This window comes from Pseudophryne corroboree, chromosome 6 (assembly GCF_028390025.1).
Source record: "Pseudophryne corroboree isolate aPseCor3 chromosome 6, aPseCor3.hap2, whole genome shotgun sequence".
Taxonomy (NCBI): domain Eukaryota; kingdom Metazoa; phylum Chordata; class Amphibia; order Anura; family Myobatrachidae; genus Pseudophryne; species Pseudophryne corroboree.
The window spans coordinates 797,357,078-797,373,017 of NC_086449.1; the positions used below are offsets into that span (position 1 = coordinate 797,357,078).

At 48.7% G+C, this 15,940-nt stretch overlaps 1 protein-coding gene across 2 annotated transcripts in view; it reads left to right on the top strand.

Moving 5' to 3' along the window:
• The window catches only part of SMC1B (structural maintenance of chromosomes 1B), a 619,466-nt gene that overhangs the window by 351,788 nt on the left and 251,738 nt on the right, over nucleotides 1–15,940 (top strand). For both annotated transcript variants that reach the window (XM_063928898.1, XM_063928897.1), the window contains 3 exons: nucleotides 91–270; nucleotides 571–717; nucleotides 802–939. In XM_063928898.1, the coding sequence (XP_063784968.1) occupies nucleotides 91–270; nucleotides 571–717; nucleotides 802–939 (465 nt within the window). The remainder of the gene's footprint in view (nucleotides 1–90; nucleotides 271–570; nucleotides 718–801; nucleotides 940–15,940) is intronic.

Consider the following 15,940-nt stretch of genomic DNA (forward strand, 5'->3'; position numbering starts at 1 on the left):
TTTAGCAAATCTTCAAAATTCATAATACATGAGGTGTTAGGTTCTCCTGAGATACTGATCGCTATAAATAAGGATTTTATTTATTTGCAGATAAAACCAATCAATGAAAAACTAAGGCAAATTAAAGGATGCAAAATGATGATTGATGTCATTCAGTGTTCAAGTGCTCACCTGAAGAAAGTCGTTCATTTTGTGTGTGGGAATGGACTGGTGTGTGAAACCGTACTGGAGGCAAGACACATTGCATTTGATGGCCCCGAAAGGCTTAAAGTAAGTTTTGCATATGTCTCTTCCACATTGCCAGTTCGTTATTTTATATTGTTTATGGCTTTTTTTTTATTTTTTTATGCTGTATGTTCCAAAACACGTATAAACCGTGGACATTGCACTACTATCCATGGAGCACTATTAATACAGAGCAGAATGAAAAATTACTCATTAACGGATTGATTCAGAGTTGCATTTAGGGTCCTATTCTTAGGTTATCTGGTGGATTGAAATTCTTTATACTGTACCTCTGCAAAACAACTTTAAAGCCTGGCTGAGCATTATAAGTGGAATGTTTTTCAGGTTGTTGCTTTAGATGGAACTTTGTTCTTGAAATCGGGTGTGATATCAGGTGGTTCAAGTGATTTACGGTTCAAAGCTAAGCGCTGGGATGAGAAGGAAATAAATGAATTAAAAGAAAAGAGAGATACGTTGATGAACGAGCTGAAAGTATGTATCAGAATATCAGAATACTATTTATTATGCTAATATTCATCTAAGCATATTGTTTTAAAACAACTTTAATTCACTTAGGAACTAATGAAGTTAAATAGAAAGGAAAGTGATTTAAAACAGCTACAAGCTCAAGCTCAGGGGACACAAACTCGTCTCAAATACTCTCAGAGTGAGCTCGAAGTCGTTAAGAAGAAACATCTTGGAAACCTCTTAGCGGTAATAAAATAAATTTTTATTTATTTTGCATTCAAATTCATATCTGCCTCTTCATAACATCAGTGACCTTACAGTATTTTTGTGGACTGCGTTCTATTTTGTACATCAGGATAGTCATAATGAATTTTGATTAGTGTTGATTATCTAACAAGAATGTAACAATTTCTGAAAGAAACATAATTAGCACATCTGAATAGAAAATTGTGAATAAATGAATTTCTACTTATATTTCTCATACGTCCTAGGGGATGCTGGGGACTACAAAAGGACCATGGAGTATAGACGGGATCCGCAGGAGACATGGGCACACTATAAGACTTTGAATGGGTGTGAACTGGCTCCTCCCTCTATGCCAGTGGTTCTCAAACTCGGTCCTCAGGACCCCACACAGTGCATGTTTTGCAGGTAACCCAGAAGGTGCACAGGTGTATTAATTAATCACTGACACATTTTAAAAGGTCCACAGGTGGAGTTAATTATGTCACTTGTGATTCTGTGAGGAGACCTGCAAAACATGCACTGTGTGGGGTCCTGAGGACCGAGTTTGAGAACCTGTGCTCTATGCCCCTCCTCCAGACTCCAGTTAGTTAGATTCTGTGCCCAGCGAGACTGGTCACACACTGAGGAGCTCTCCTGAATTTCTCGGAAAAGACTTTATGTTAGGTTTATTATTTTCAGGGAGACCTGTTGGCTACAGGCTCCCTGCATCGTGGGAGTGAGGGGAGAGAAGCAGACCTACTTCTTCTGAGTTCAAGGGCTCTGCTTCTTAGGCTACTGGACACCATTAGCTCCAGAGGGTCTGATCACTTGGTTCGCCTAGATCAGGGGTGTCAAACACAAGGCCCGCGGGCCAAATCCGGCCCGCCAGACCTCGTCTGATGGCCCGCGGTGCCGCCGCCAGCCTTGCAGCCTCCCCTTTTTTTTTTTCAATGAATTTACTCCGTGCCTGCACGGAGTAAATTCATTTTAAAAATGGCTCAAGTTAAAAAAAAAAAAAAAAAAATTTACTTACCTTCCGGGACCTGGCCCGACTTCTTCCTGCCCCGCACTGCTCCCTGGGTGTCGGACGTGACGTCATCACGTGACGTCCGCCCGACATCTCCAGGAATCAGAGGAGCGCGCGGACGCCGCGGAGAGGAGCAAGAAGAAAGAAGTAAAAGAAAGAAAGAAGTAAAAGGTAAGTAAAGTAAATGGAGGGGGCAGATGGCTGGGCACTATAAAAGGGGGCACATGGCTGGGCACTATAAAAGGGGGCAGATGGCTGGGCACTATAAAAGGGGGCACATGGCTGGGCACTATAAAAGGGGGCACATGGCTGGGCACTATAAAAGGGGGCAGATGGCTGGGCACTATAAAAGGGGGCAGATGGCTGGGCACTATAAAAGGGGGCACATGGCTGGGCACTATAAAAGGGGGCACATCTACTTGTCATTATTCTGACTATGTTTCTGCTTTCAGAGCTAGTTATTACTTACATTATTACAAAAAACTAATAATTGAATGCAGTGACATTAATTTATGATAATAAAGAGTGGACACATAGACCTACAGATACAACCGGCCCTTTGATGGGGACCAAACTGCTGATGCGGCCCCCGATGAATTTGAGTTTGACACCCCTGGGCTCGTTCCCAGAGCCGCGCCGTCACCACCCTCACAGAGCCAGAAGAAAGAAGCCGGGTGAGTAAAGGAAGTAAAGAAGACTTCAGTGACGGCAGAAGACTTCAGAGTCTCTGAGGTACCGCGCTGCGCGCCATTGCTCCCACATGTAAGCGGCACTACAAGGGTGCAGGGAGCAGGGGGGGCGCCCTGGGCAGCAATATACCTCATATACATGCCTGGCAAAGAGGTATACAGTGCATAGGCACTGTATACTGACCCCCGCCAGTATAAAAATGTGTAAAAATAGCGGGACTGAAGCGCGCCGAGAAGGGGGCGTGGCTTAGCCCTCACAACTCTATACAGCGCCATTTTCTCCTTTACAGAGACGCTGGCCCCACTAAAACACTGTTGAACAACTAACAGTGTAAAACGAGGGGGGGGGCACAGTGGTTTAGTGCACTATAGGTTCATAAATGAAGCACTATATATATATATAGAGAGAGAGAGAGAGCATGTGGTTAATGAGTTGATAAAAGTTTCTGTGTTTTCCTTGTCAGATACTGGAATCTACCCATTATAGCGATGTCGGTGGGTGTTTAGTACACGTGTGTCGACAGGTGTGAGTGCTCTGCCACAAACAGCTATGGGAATTCCTCTGTCGGCATTGCCGACTCCTGTTGGCACTTGATTCAGGAGATGAAGTGTCAGCATGTCAGTAGTTGTAAGCTTTTCCAAAGTAAACACTGTATGGGAGACACAGACGTATGTGGGTGACCCTGTCGGCACCAACTGTTATGACTGGGTGTAAATTATTAACATGATAATGTAAAAGATCTATACCTGTATATGTATATATGTATGGTATGGTTGCGTTGGGCTGTAGCTCGAGCACAGATGTGGTAGTATTTGTGGGGGTGTGATATTAAAATTATGTATATATTTCCCTCAGACCCCTCGGGGTCGCAAGAATGTTATTTTTCCCGGTTACTACTCCCTGTTGTCGACGAATACTATGTCTTACGTCGACCATAATGTTTCCTGATTAGATCCACAACATTGGCATTCAGTACATGTTCATAAACATTCAGAACACATTAATGTCACTAGGGACCCTGCTGTTCCTGACAAAATATATATATATATATATATATATATATGAGATGTATATATAGATATATGTGTGTATATGTTTATTTCTCTGACGTCCTAAGTGGATGCTGGGACTCCGTAAGGACCATGGGGAATAGCGGCTCCGCAGGAGACTAGGCACAACTAAAGAAAGCTTTAGGACTACCTGGTGTGCACTAGCTCCTCCCTCTATGACCCTCCTCCAGACCTCAGTTAGAATTTTGTGCCCGGCTGAGCTGGATGCACACTAGGGGCTCTCCTGAGCTCCTAGAAAAAGAAAGTTTATTTTAGGTTTTTCTCTGACGTCCTAAGTGGATGCTGGGACTCCGTAAGGACCATGGGGAATAGCGGCTCCGCAGGAGACTGGGCACAACTAAAGAAAGCTTTAGGACTACCTGGTGTGCACTGGCTCCTCCCCCTATGACCCTCCTCCAGACCTCAGTTAGAATCTTGTGCCCGGCTGAGCTGGATGCACACTAGGGGCTCTCCTGAGCTCCTAGAAAAGAAAGTATATTTTAGGTTTTTTATTTTCAGTGAGATCTGCTGGCAACAGACTCACTGCTACGAGGTCCAGAGGGATCGAACACAGGACCCGACCTCGATCGTTCCGTCCCGGAGCCGCGCCGCCGTCCCCCTTACAGAGCCAGAAGCATGAAGATGGTCCTGAAAATCGGCGGCAGAAGACTTCGGTCTTCAACAAGGTAGCGCACAGCACTGCAGCTGTGCGCCATTGCTCCTCATGCACACCTCACACTCCGGTCACTGATGGGCGCAGGGCGCTGGGGGGGGGGGGGCGCCCTGAGCAGCAATATTAACACCTTGGCTGGCAAATTAATCACAATATATAGTCCTAGAGGCTATATATGTGAAAAATACCCCTGCCAGAGATCCATAAAAAGCGGGAGAAAGTCCGCCGAAAAAGGGGCGGGGCTATCTCCCTCAGCACACTGGCGCCATTTTCTCTTCACAGTGCAGCTGGAAGACAGCTCCCCAGGCTCTCCCCTGTAGTTTTCAGGCTCAAAGGGTTAAAAAGAGAGGGGGGGCACTAAATTTAGGCGCAAAATTGTGTATTATAGCAGCTATAAGGGAAAAATCACTGTAGGAAGTGTGAATCCCTGTATTATATAGCGCTTTGGTGTGTGCTGGCATACTCTCTCTCTGTCTCCCCAAAGGACTTTGTGGGGTCCTGTCCTCAGTCAGAGCTGTGTGTGTGCGGTGTGTCGGTACGGCTGTGTCGACATGTTTGATGAGGAAGGTTACGTGGAAGGCGGAGCAGATGCCGATAAATGTGATGTCGCCCCCTGTGGGGCCGACACCATAGTGGATGGATAGGTGGAAGGTATTAACCGACAGTGTCAACTCCTTACATAAAAGGCTGGATGACGTAACAGCTGTGGGACAGCCGGCTTCTCAGCCCGCGCCTGCCCAGGCGTCTCAAAGGCCATCAGGGGCTCAAAAAAATGCCCGCTACCTCAGATGGCAGACACAGATGTCGACACGGAGTTTTGACTCCAGTGTCGACGAGGTTGAGACATATACACAATCCACTAGGAACATCCGTTGCATGAGCTCGGCAATGAAAAATGTATTACACATTTCTGACATTAACCCGAGTACCACAAAACAGGGGTTTTATGTTTGGGGAGAAAAAGCAACCAGTGTTTTGTTCCCCCATCAGATGAGTGAATGAAGTGTGTGAAGAGGCGTGGGTTCCACCGATAAGAAACTGGTAATTTCTAAAAGTTACTGATGGCGTACCCTTTCCCGCCAGAGGATAGGTCACGTTGGAAGATATCCCCTAGGATGGATAAGGCGCTCACACGGTTGTCAAAAAAGGTGGCACTGTCGTCTTAGGATACGGCCACTTTGAAGGAGCCTGCTGATAAAAAACAGGAGGCTATCCTGAAGTCTGTATATACACACTCAGGTACTATACTGAGACCTGCAATTGCCTCAGCATGGATAGTGCTGCTGCAGCGGGGTCTGTTACCCTGTCAGGACAGGGATACTATTTGGCTAACCATAGAGCATATTAAAGACGTAGTCTTATATATGAGGGATGCACAGAGGGATATTTGCCGGCTGGCATCCAGAATTAATGCAATGTCCATTCTGCCAGGAGGGTATTAGGGACCCGGCAGTGGACAGGTGATGCTGACTTTAAAAGGCACATCTGCCTTATAAGGGTGAGGAATTGTTGGGGATGGTCTCTGGGACCTCGTATCCACAGCAACAGCTGGAAAGAAATTTTTTTTACCTCAGGTTGCCTCACAGCCTAAGAAAGCACTGTATTATCAGGTACAGCCCTTTCGGCTTCAGAAAAGCAAGCGGGTCAAAGGCGCTTCCTTTCTGCACAGAGTCAAGGGAAGAGCGAAAAAAGCTGCACCAGACAGCCAGTTCCCAGGATCAAAAATCTTCCCCCGCTTCCTCTGAGTCCGCCGCATGACGCTGGGGCTCCACAGGTGGAACCAGGTGCGGTGGGGGCGCGTTTCGGGAACTTCAGCGACCAGTGGGCTCGCTCACAGGTGGATCCCTGGGTTCTGCAAGTAGTATCACAGGGATACAAGCTGGAGTTCGAGGCGACTCCCCCTCGCCGTTACCTCAAATCAGCCTTGCCTGCTGCCCTCGGAGAAAGGGGAGGTAGTACTGGCGGCAATTCACAAGCTGTACTTCCAGCTGGGGATAATCAAGGTACCCCTCCTTCAATAAGGCCAGGGTTACTATTCCACAATGTTTGTGGTACCGAAACCAGTCGGTTCGGTGAGACCCATTCTAAAATTGAAATCCTTGAACACTTATATACGAAGGTTCAAGTTCAAAATGGAATCGCTCAGGGCGGTTATTGCAAGCCTGGAAGAAGGGGATTACATGGTATCACTGGACATCAAGGATGCTTACCTGCATGTCCCCATTTACCCTCCTCACCAGGAGTACCTCAGGATTGTGGTACAGGACTGTCATTACCAATTCCAGACGTTGCCGTTGGTCTGTCCCCGGCACCGAGGGTATTTACCAAGGTAATGGCCGTAATAATGATACTCCTTCAAAAATAAAAAAAAAGGGAGAAATAATTATCCCTACTTGGACGATCTCCTTATAAAGGCGAGGTCCAGGGAGCAGTTCTTGGTCGGAGTAGCATTATCTCGGGAAGTGCTACAACAGCACGGCTGGATTCTGAATATTCCAAAGTCGCAGCTGGTTCCTACGACGCGTCTACTGTTCCTGGGTATGGTTCTGGACACAGAACAGGAAAAAGTGTTTCTCCCGGAGGAGAAGGCCAAGGAGTTGTCATCTCTAATCAGAGACCTCCTAAAACAAATACAGGTGTCGGTGCATCAATGCACGCGAGTCCTGGGTAAGATGGTAGCTTCTTACGAAGAAATTCCATTCGGCAGGTTCCATGCAAGGATCTTCCAGTGGGATCTGTTGGACAAGTGGTCCGGGTCGCATCTTCAGATGCATCGGCTGATAACCCTGTCTCCAAGGGCCAGGGTGTCGCTGTTGTGGTGGCTGCAGAGTGCTCATCTTCTAGAGGGCCGCAGATTCGGCATACAGGACTGGGTCCTGGTGACCACGGATGCCAGCCTTCGAGGCTGGGGGGCAGTCACACAGGGAAGAAACTTCCAAGGACTATGGTCAAGTCAGGAGACTTCCCTACACATAAATATTCTGGAACTAAGGGCCATTCACAATTCCCTAAGTCAGGCTAGACCCCTGCTTCAACACCAGCCGGTGCTGATCCAGTCAGACAACATCACGGCGGTCGCCCATGTAAACCAGCAGGGCGGCACAAGAAGCAGGATGGCGATGGCAGAAGCCGCAAGGATTTTCCAATGGGCGGAAAATCATGTGTTAGCACTGTCAGCAGTGTTCATTCCCGGAGTGGACAACTGGGAAGCAGACTTTCTCAGCAGGCACGACCTCCACCCGGGAGAGTGGGGACTTCATCCAGAAGTCTTCAAATTGATTGTACACCATTGGGAAAGGCCACAGGTGGACATGATGGCTTCCCGCCTCAACAAAAAGCTAAAAAGATATTGCGCCAGTTCAAGGGACCCTCAGGCGATAGCTGTGGACGCTCTGGTGACACCGTGGGTGTACCAGTCGGTTTATGTTTTCCCTCCTCTTCCTCTCATACCCAAGGTACTGAGGATAATAAGAAAAAGAGGAGTAAGAACTATACTCATTGTTCCGGATTGGCCAAGAAGAGCTTGGTACCCGGAACTTCAAGAAATGATCTCAGAGGACCCATGGCCTCTGCTGCTCAGACAGGACCTGCTGCAGCAGGGGCCCTGTCTGTTCCAAGACTTACCGCGGCTGCGTTGTCGGCATGGCGGTTGAACACCGGATCCTGAAGGAAAAGGGCATTCCGGAGGAAGTCATTCCTACGCTGATTAAAGCTAGGAAAGAAGTGACCGCAAACCATTATCACCGCATGGCGAAAATATGTTGCGTGGTGTGAGGCCAGGAAGGCCCCAACGGAGGAATTTCAGCTGGGCCGTTTTCTGCACTTCCTACAGTCAGGGGTGACTATGGGCCTAAAATTGGGTTCCATTAAGGTCCAGATTTCGGCTCTATCGATTTTCTTCCAGAGAGAACTGGCTTCACTACCTGAAGTTCAGACTTTTGTTAAGGGAGTGCTGCATATTCAGCCTCCTTTTGTGCCTCCAGTGGCACCTTGGGATCTCAACGTGGTGTTGGATTTCCTAAAGTCACATTGATTTGAGCCACTTAAAACCGTGGAATTAAAATTTCTCACGTGGAAAGTGGTCATGCTGTTGGCCTTGGCTTCGGCCAGGCGTGTGTCAGAATTGGCGGCTTTGTCATGTAAAAGCCCTTATCTGATTCTCCATATGGATAGGGCAGAATTGAGGACTCTTCCCCAGTTTCTCCCTAAGGTGGTATCAGCTTTTCATTTGAACCAACCTATCGTGGTGCCTGCGGCTACTAAAGACTTGGAGGCTTCCAAGTTGTTGGACGTAGTCAGGGCCCTGAGAATTTATGTTTCCAGGACAGCTAGTGTCAGGAAAACTGACTCGTTGTTTATCCTGTATGCACCCAACAAGCTGGGTGCTCCTGCTTCACAGCAGACTATTGCTCGCTGGATCTGTAGTACGATTCAGCTTGCACATTCTGCGGCTGGACTGTCGCATCCTAAATCAGTGAAAGCCCATTCCACGAGGAAGGTGGGCTCTTCTTGGGCGGCTGCCCGAGGGGTCTCGGCTCTACAACTTTGCCGAGCAGCTACTTGGTCGGGGTCAAACACATTTGCTAAATTCTACAAGTTTGACACCCTGGCTGAGTAGGACCTAGAGTTTGCCCATTCGGTGCTGCAGAGTCATCCGCACTCTCCCGCCCGTTTGGGAGCTTTGGTATAATCCCCATGGTCCTTACGGAGTCCCAGCATCCACTTAGGACGTCAGAGAAAATAAGATTTTACTCACCGGTAAATCTATTTCTCGTAGTCCGTAGTGGATGCTGGGCGCCCATCCCAAGGGCGGATTGTCTGCAATACTTGTATATAGTTATTGTTTAACTAAAGGGTTATTGTTGAGCCATCTGTTGAGAGGCTCAGTTATTATTCATACTGTTAACTGGGTATAGTATCACGTGTTATACGGTGTGATTGGTGTGGCTGGTATGAGTCTTAACCGGGATTCAAAATCCTTCCTTATTGTGTCAGCTCTTCCGGGCACAGTATCCTAACTGAGGTCTGGAGGAGGGTCATAGGGGGAGGAGCCAGTGCACACCAGGTAGTCCTAAAGCTTTCTTTAGTTGTGCCCAGTCTCCTGCGGAGCCGCTATTCCCCATGGTCCTTACGGAGTCCCAGCATCCACTACGGACTACGAGAAATAGATTTACCGGTGAGTAAAATCTTATTTTTATTTTCAGTGAGATCTGCTGGCAACAGACTCACTGCTACGAGGGACTAAGGGGAGAGAAGCGAACCTACCTGCTTGCAGCTAGCTTGGGCTTCTAAGGCTACTGGACACCATTAGCTCCAGAGGGATCGAACACAGGGCCCGACCTCGATCGTCCGTTCCCGGAGCCGCGCCGCCGTCCCCCTTACAGAGCCAGAAGCAAGAAGAGTCCTGGATATCGGCGGCAGAAGACTTCGGTCTTCAAACAAGGTAGCGCACAGCACTGCAGCTGTGCGCCATTGCTTCCCATGCACACCTCACACTCCGGTCACTGATGGGTGCAGGGCGCTGGGGTGGGGGGGGGGGGGGGGGGGTGGGGGGCCTGGGCTGCAATATTAAGTACCTTGGCTGGCAAAAAAACACATAATATAGTCATGGAGACTATATATGTGTAAAATACCCCTGCCAGATATACATAGAAAAAAGCGGGAGAAGTCAGCCGAAAAAGGGGCGGGGCTATCTCCCTCAGCACACTGTCGCCATTTTCCCTGACAGCTCCGCTGGAAGGATCGCTCCCAGGCTCTCCCCTGCAGTTTCCAGACTACATAGGGTGAAAAAGAGAGGGGGGGCACTAAATTTAGGCGCAATATTGTGTATACAAGCAGCTATTGGGAAAAATCACTCAGTTATAGTGTTAATCCCTGTGTTATATAGCGCTGTTGGTGTGTGCTGGCATACTCTCTCTCTGTCTCCCCAAAGGGCTTTGTGGGGTCCTGTCCTCAGTCAGAGCATTCCCTGTGTGTGTGCGGTGTGTCAGTACGGCTGTGTCGACATGTTTGATGAGGAGGCTTATGTGTAGGCGGAGCAAGTGCCGATAAATGTGATGTCACCCCCTGCGGGGCCGACACCTGGGTGGATGGACTTGTGGAAGGAATTACGTGAAAGTGTCAGCTCCTTACATAAAAGGTTTGACGACATATCAGATGTGGGACAGCCGGCTTCTCAGCTTGTGCCTGCCCAGCTGTCTCAAAAGCCATCAGGGGCTCTTAAACGCCCGCTACCTCAGATGGCAGACACAGATGTCGACACGGATACTGAATCCAGTGTCGACGACGATGAGACAACTGTACATTCCAATAGGGCCACACGTTACATGATTGAGGCAATGAAAAATGTGTTGCACATTTCTGATATTACCCCAGGAACCACAAAAAAGGGTATTATGTTTGGGGAGAAAAAACTACCAGTGGTTTTTCCCCCATCTGAGGAATTAAATGAGGTGTGTGAAGAAGCGTGGGCTTCCCCCGATAAGAAACTGGTAATTTCTAAAAGGTTACTAATGGCGTACCCTTTCCCGCCAGAGGATAGGTCACGTTGGGAAACATCCCCTAGGGTGGATAAAGCGCTCACACGTCTGTCAAAAAAGGTGGCACTACCGTCTCCGGACACGGCCGCCCTAAAGGAGCCTGCTGATAGGAAGCAGGAGGCTATCCTGAAGTCTGTATATACACACGCAGGTATTATACTGAGACCAGCTATTGCTTCAGCATGGATGTGCAGTGCTGCAGCTGCGTGGTCAGATTCCCTGTCGGAAAATATTGATACCCTAGACAGGGACACTATATTGCTATCCATAGAGCATATAAAAGACGCAGTCTTATACATGAGAGATGCACAGAGGGATATTTGCCGGCTGGCATCTAAAATAAGTGCAATGTCCATTTCTGCCAGGAGAGGATTATGGACTCGGCAGTGGACGGGTGATGCAGATTCTAAAAGGCACATGGAAGTTTTGCCTTATAAGGGTGAGGAGTTGTTCGGGGATGGTCTCTCGGACCTCCTTTCCACAGCAACAGCTGGGAAGTCAGCATTTTTACCCCATGTTCCCTCACAGCCAAAGAAAGCACCGTATTATCAGGTACAGTCCTTTCGGCCCCATAAAGGCAAGCGGGTTAAAGGCGCATCCTTTCTGCCCAGAGGCAGAGGTAGAGGGAAAAAGCTGCAGCATACAGCCAGTTCCCAGGAGCAAAAGTCCTCCCCCGCTTCCTCCAAGTCCACCGCATGACGCTGGGGCTCCACAGGCGGAGCCAGGTACAGTGGGGGCCCGTCTCAAAAACTTCAGCAATCAGTGGGCTCGCTCACGGGTGGATCCCTGGATCCTTCAAGTAGTATCTCAGGGGTACAAGCTGGAATTTGAGATGTCTCCCCCCCGCCGTTTCCTCAAATCTGCCTTGCCAACAACTCCCTCGGGCAGGGAGGCAGTGCTAGAGGCAATTCACAAGCTGTATTCCCAGCAGGTGATAGTCAAGGTGCCTCTCCTTCAACAAGGACGGGGTTACTATTCCACAATGTTTGTGGTACCGAAACCGGACGGTTCGGTGAGACCCATTTTAAATTTGAAATCCTTGAACACATATATAAAAAAATTCAAGTTCAAGGTGGAATCGCTCAGGGCGGTTATTTCAAGCCTGGACGAGGGGGATTACATGGTATCACTGGACATCAAGGATGCTTACCTGCATGTCCCCATTTACCATCATCACCAGGAGTACCTCAGATTTGTGGTACAGGATTGTCATTACCAATACCAGACGTTGCCATTTGGTCTGTCCACGGCACCGAGGGTATTTACCAAGGTAATGGCGGAAATGATGATACTCCTTCGAAAAAAAGGGAGTTTTAATTATCCCGTACTTGGACGATCTCCTGATAAAGGCGAGTTCCAGGGAGCAGTTGTTGGTCGGGGTAGCACTATCTCGGGAGGTGCTACAACAGCACGGTTGGATTCTAAATATTCCAAAGTCACAGCTGGTCCCTACAACACGTCTACTGTTCCTGGGGATGGTTCTGGACACAGAACAGAAAAACGTGTTTCTCCCGGAGGAGAAAGCCAAGGAGCTGTCATCTCTAGTCAGAGGCCTCCTGAAACCAAAACAGGTGTCTGTGCATCACTGCACGCGAGTCCTGGGAAAAATGGTAGCTTCCTACGAAGCAATTCCATTCGGCAGGTTCCATGCAAGGACTTTTCAGTGGGACCTGTTGGACAAGTGGTCCGGATCGCGTCTTCAGATGCATCGGCTGATAACCCTGTCTCCAAGGACCAGGGTGTCTCTGCTGTGGTGGCTGCAAAGTGCTCATCTTCAAGAGGGCCGCAAATTCGGCATACAGGACTGGGTCCTGGTGACCACGGACGCCAGCCTTCGAGGCTGGGGGGCAGTCACACAGGGAAGAAACTTCCAAGGACTATGGTCGAGTCAGGAGACTTCCCTACACATAAATATTCTGGAACTGAGGGCCATTTACAATGCCCTAAGTCAGGCAAAACCCCTGCTTCAAAACCAGCCGGTACTGATCCAGTCAGACAACATCACGGCAGTCGCCCATGTAAACCGACAGGGCGGCACAAGAAGCAGGACGGCGATGGCAGAAGCCACAAGGATTCTCCGATGGGCGGAAAATCACGTGTTAGCACTGTCAGCAGTGTTCATTCCGGGAGTGGACAACTGGGAAGCAGACTTCCTCAGCAGGCACGACCTCCACCCGGGAGAGTGGGGACTTCATCCAGAAGTCTTCCAACTGATTGTAAACCGTTGGGAAAGGCCACAGGTGGACATGATGGCGTCCCGCCTAAACAAAAAGCTAGAAAGATATTGCGCCAGGTCAAGAGACCCTCAGGCGATAGCTGTGGACGCTCTAGTGACACCGTGGGTGTACCGGTCGGTTTATGTGTTCCCTCCTCTTCCTCTCATACCCAAGGTACTGAGGATAATAAGGAGAAGAGGAGTAAGAACTATACTCATTGTTCCGGATTGGCCAAGAAGAGCTTGGTACCCGGAACTTCAGGAAATGATCTCAGAGGACCCATGGCCTCTGCCGCTCAGACAGGACCTGCTGCAGCAGGGGCCCTGTCTGTTCCAAGACTTAATGCGGCTGCGTTTGACGGCATGGCTGTTGAACACCGGATCCTGAAGGAAAAGGGCATTCCGGAGGAAGTCATTCCTACGCTGATTAAAGCTAGGAAAGAAGTGACCGCAAACCATTATCACCGCATTTGGCGAAAATATGTTGCGTGGTGTGAGGCCAGGAAGGCCCCAACGGAGGAATTTCAGCTGGGCCGTTTTCTGCACTTCCTACAGTCAGGGGTGACTATGGGCCTAAAATTGGGTTCCATTAAGGTCCAGATTTCGGCTCTATCGATTTTCTTCCAGAGAGAACTGGCTTCACTACCTGAAGTTCAGACTTTTGTTAAGGGAGTGCTGCATATTCAGCCCCCTTTTGTGCCTCCAGTGGCACCTTGGGATCTCAACGTGGTGTTGGATTTCCTAAAGTCACATTGGTTTGAGCCACTTAAAACCGTGGAATTAAAATATCTCACGTGGAAAGTGGTCATGCTGTTGGCCTTGGCTTCGGCCAGGCGTGTGTCAGAATTGGCGGCTTTGTCATGTAAAAGCCCTTATCTGATTTTCCATATGGATAGGGCAGAATTGAGGACTCGTCCCCAGTTTCTCCCTAAGGTGGTATCAGCCTTTCATTTGAACCAACCTATCGTGGTGCCTGCGGCTACTAAAGACTTGGAGGCTTCCAAGTTGTTGGATGTAGTCAGGGCCCTGAGAATTTATGTTTCCAGGACAGCTAGTGTCAGGAAAACTGACTCGTTGTTTATCCTGTATGCACCCAACAAGCTGGGTGCTCCTGCTTCAAAGCAGACTATTGCTCGCTGGATCTGTAGTACGATTCAGCTTGCACATTCTGCGGCTGGACTGCCGCATCCTAAAGCAGTGGAAGCCCATTCCACAAGGAAGGTGGGCTCTTCTTGGGCGGCTGCCCGAGGGGTCTCGGCTCTACAACTTTGCCGAGCAGCTACTTGGTCGGGGTCAAACACATTTGCTAAATTCTACAAGTTTGACACCCTGGCTGAGGAGGACCTAGAGTTTGCCCATTCGGTGCTGCAGAGTCATCCGCACTCTCCCGCCCGTTTGGGAGCTTTGGTATAATCCCCATGGTCCTTACGGAGTCCCAGCATCCACTTAGGACGTCAGAGAAAATAAGATTTTACTCACCGGTAAATCTATTTCTCGTAGTCCGTAGTGGATGCTGGGCGCCCGTCCCAAGTGCGGATTGTCTGCAATACTTGTATATAGTTATTGTTTAACTAAAGGGTTATTGTTGAGCCATCTGTTGAGAGGCTCAGTTATTGTTCATACTGTTAACTGGGTATAGTATCACGAGTTATACGGTGTGATTGGTGTGGCTGGTATGAGTCTTACCCGGGATTCAAAATCCTTCCTTATTGTGTCAGCTCTTCCAGGCACAGTATCCTAACTGAGGTCTGGAGGAGGGTCATAGAGGGAGGAGCCAGTGCACACCAGGTAGTCCTAAAGCTTTCTTTAGTTGTGCCCAGTCTCCTGCGGAGCCGCTATTCCCCATGGTCCTTACGGAGTCCCAGCATCCACTACGGACTACGAGAAATAGATTTACCGGTGAGTAAAATCTTATTTTAAATATGTATATTCATATTACAATTTCTAATGAATGCTGAAGTAAAGTTATTCCTTCTCATGTGCTGGTCGCTCTGTTGATAAAGTTCTAGGTCAGCCGTGACAAGATGGTCTCAAATCCTCACGAGGAGTCCGAGTGTTTATTCTTTTCCCTCCGTGGATAGAATAAAGTGAAAGTCAACCCCTGGTCTGCACGGGGCCCTGTCACAAAGGATCGTATACAGGAAGCTAAGTGATATTTTAATTATATGCTTTGATGATATTTGCATTACATACGCATGGGGGAGTGCTTGTATTCAGAAATGGTCGGTTACCTTGGCATCCGATATAATTACCCTGGGGAGAGAGGGGATATTCCTTAAGTTGAGTCTTATCTAGAACATTGCAGCATGCTGCCGTGCGACTACAAGTGGTATGGGCCTTTTGGGTTTGCGGGCCACTTCCATGGCCCTCTCGACTAGGAGGGCGTTGTGGATTCACCAAGGGCATGCTGAGGCTGGCTCCGAGGAATACTGGAGTATCTTCCCTAGGAAGGTGTAACCTGGTTTGGGGATGGCTTTGTTAAGTTGGTCTCGGCAGATACCACGGGTATGTCTACCCTCTTGAGCTATGTCCCTCACAACGGTTGGTGACGCATTTTTTTTTGTAGGATGCAGTCATTTTGACCGGTTAGATACCATTTTTTCTCCTTCTTTGCAGGTAGAGGAAGGTGAAAAGGTAAGAGGTCTGCAGCCTTTTCAAGTTCGCAGAAGCAGATACCGTCCTCTGTTTCTACCACATCCACCGCATGTCGCTGAGTCTATCTTGCTGGAACCCACACTGGTGGGAACTCGTCTAATACTCTTCAGTCAGTCCTGGAATGGACTTGGACCAGTGAGTTAAGAATAGAGTCCAAAGGGGGACATACTGGAG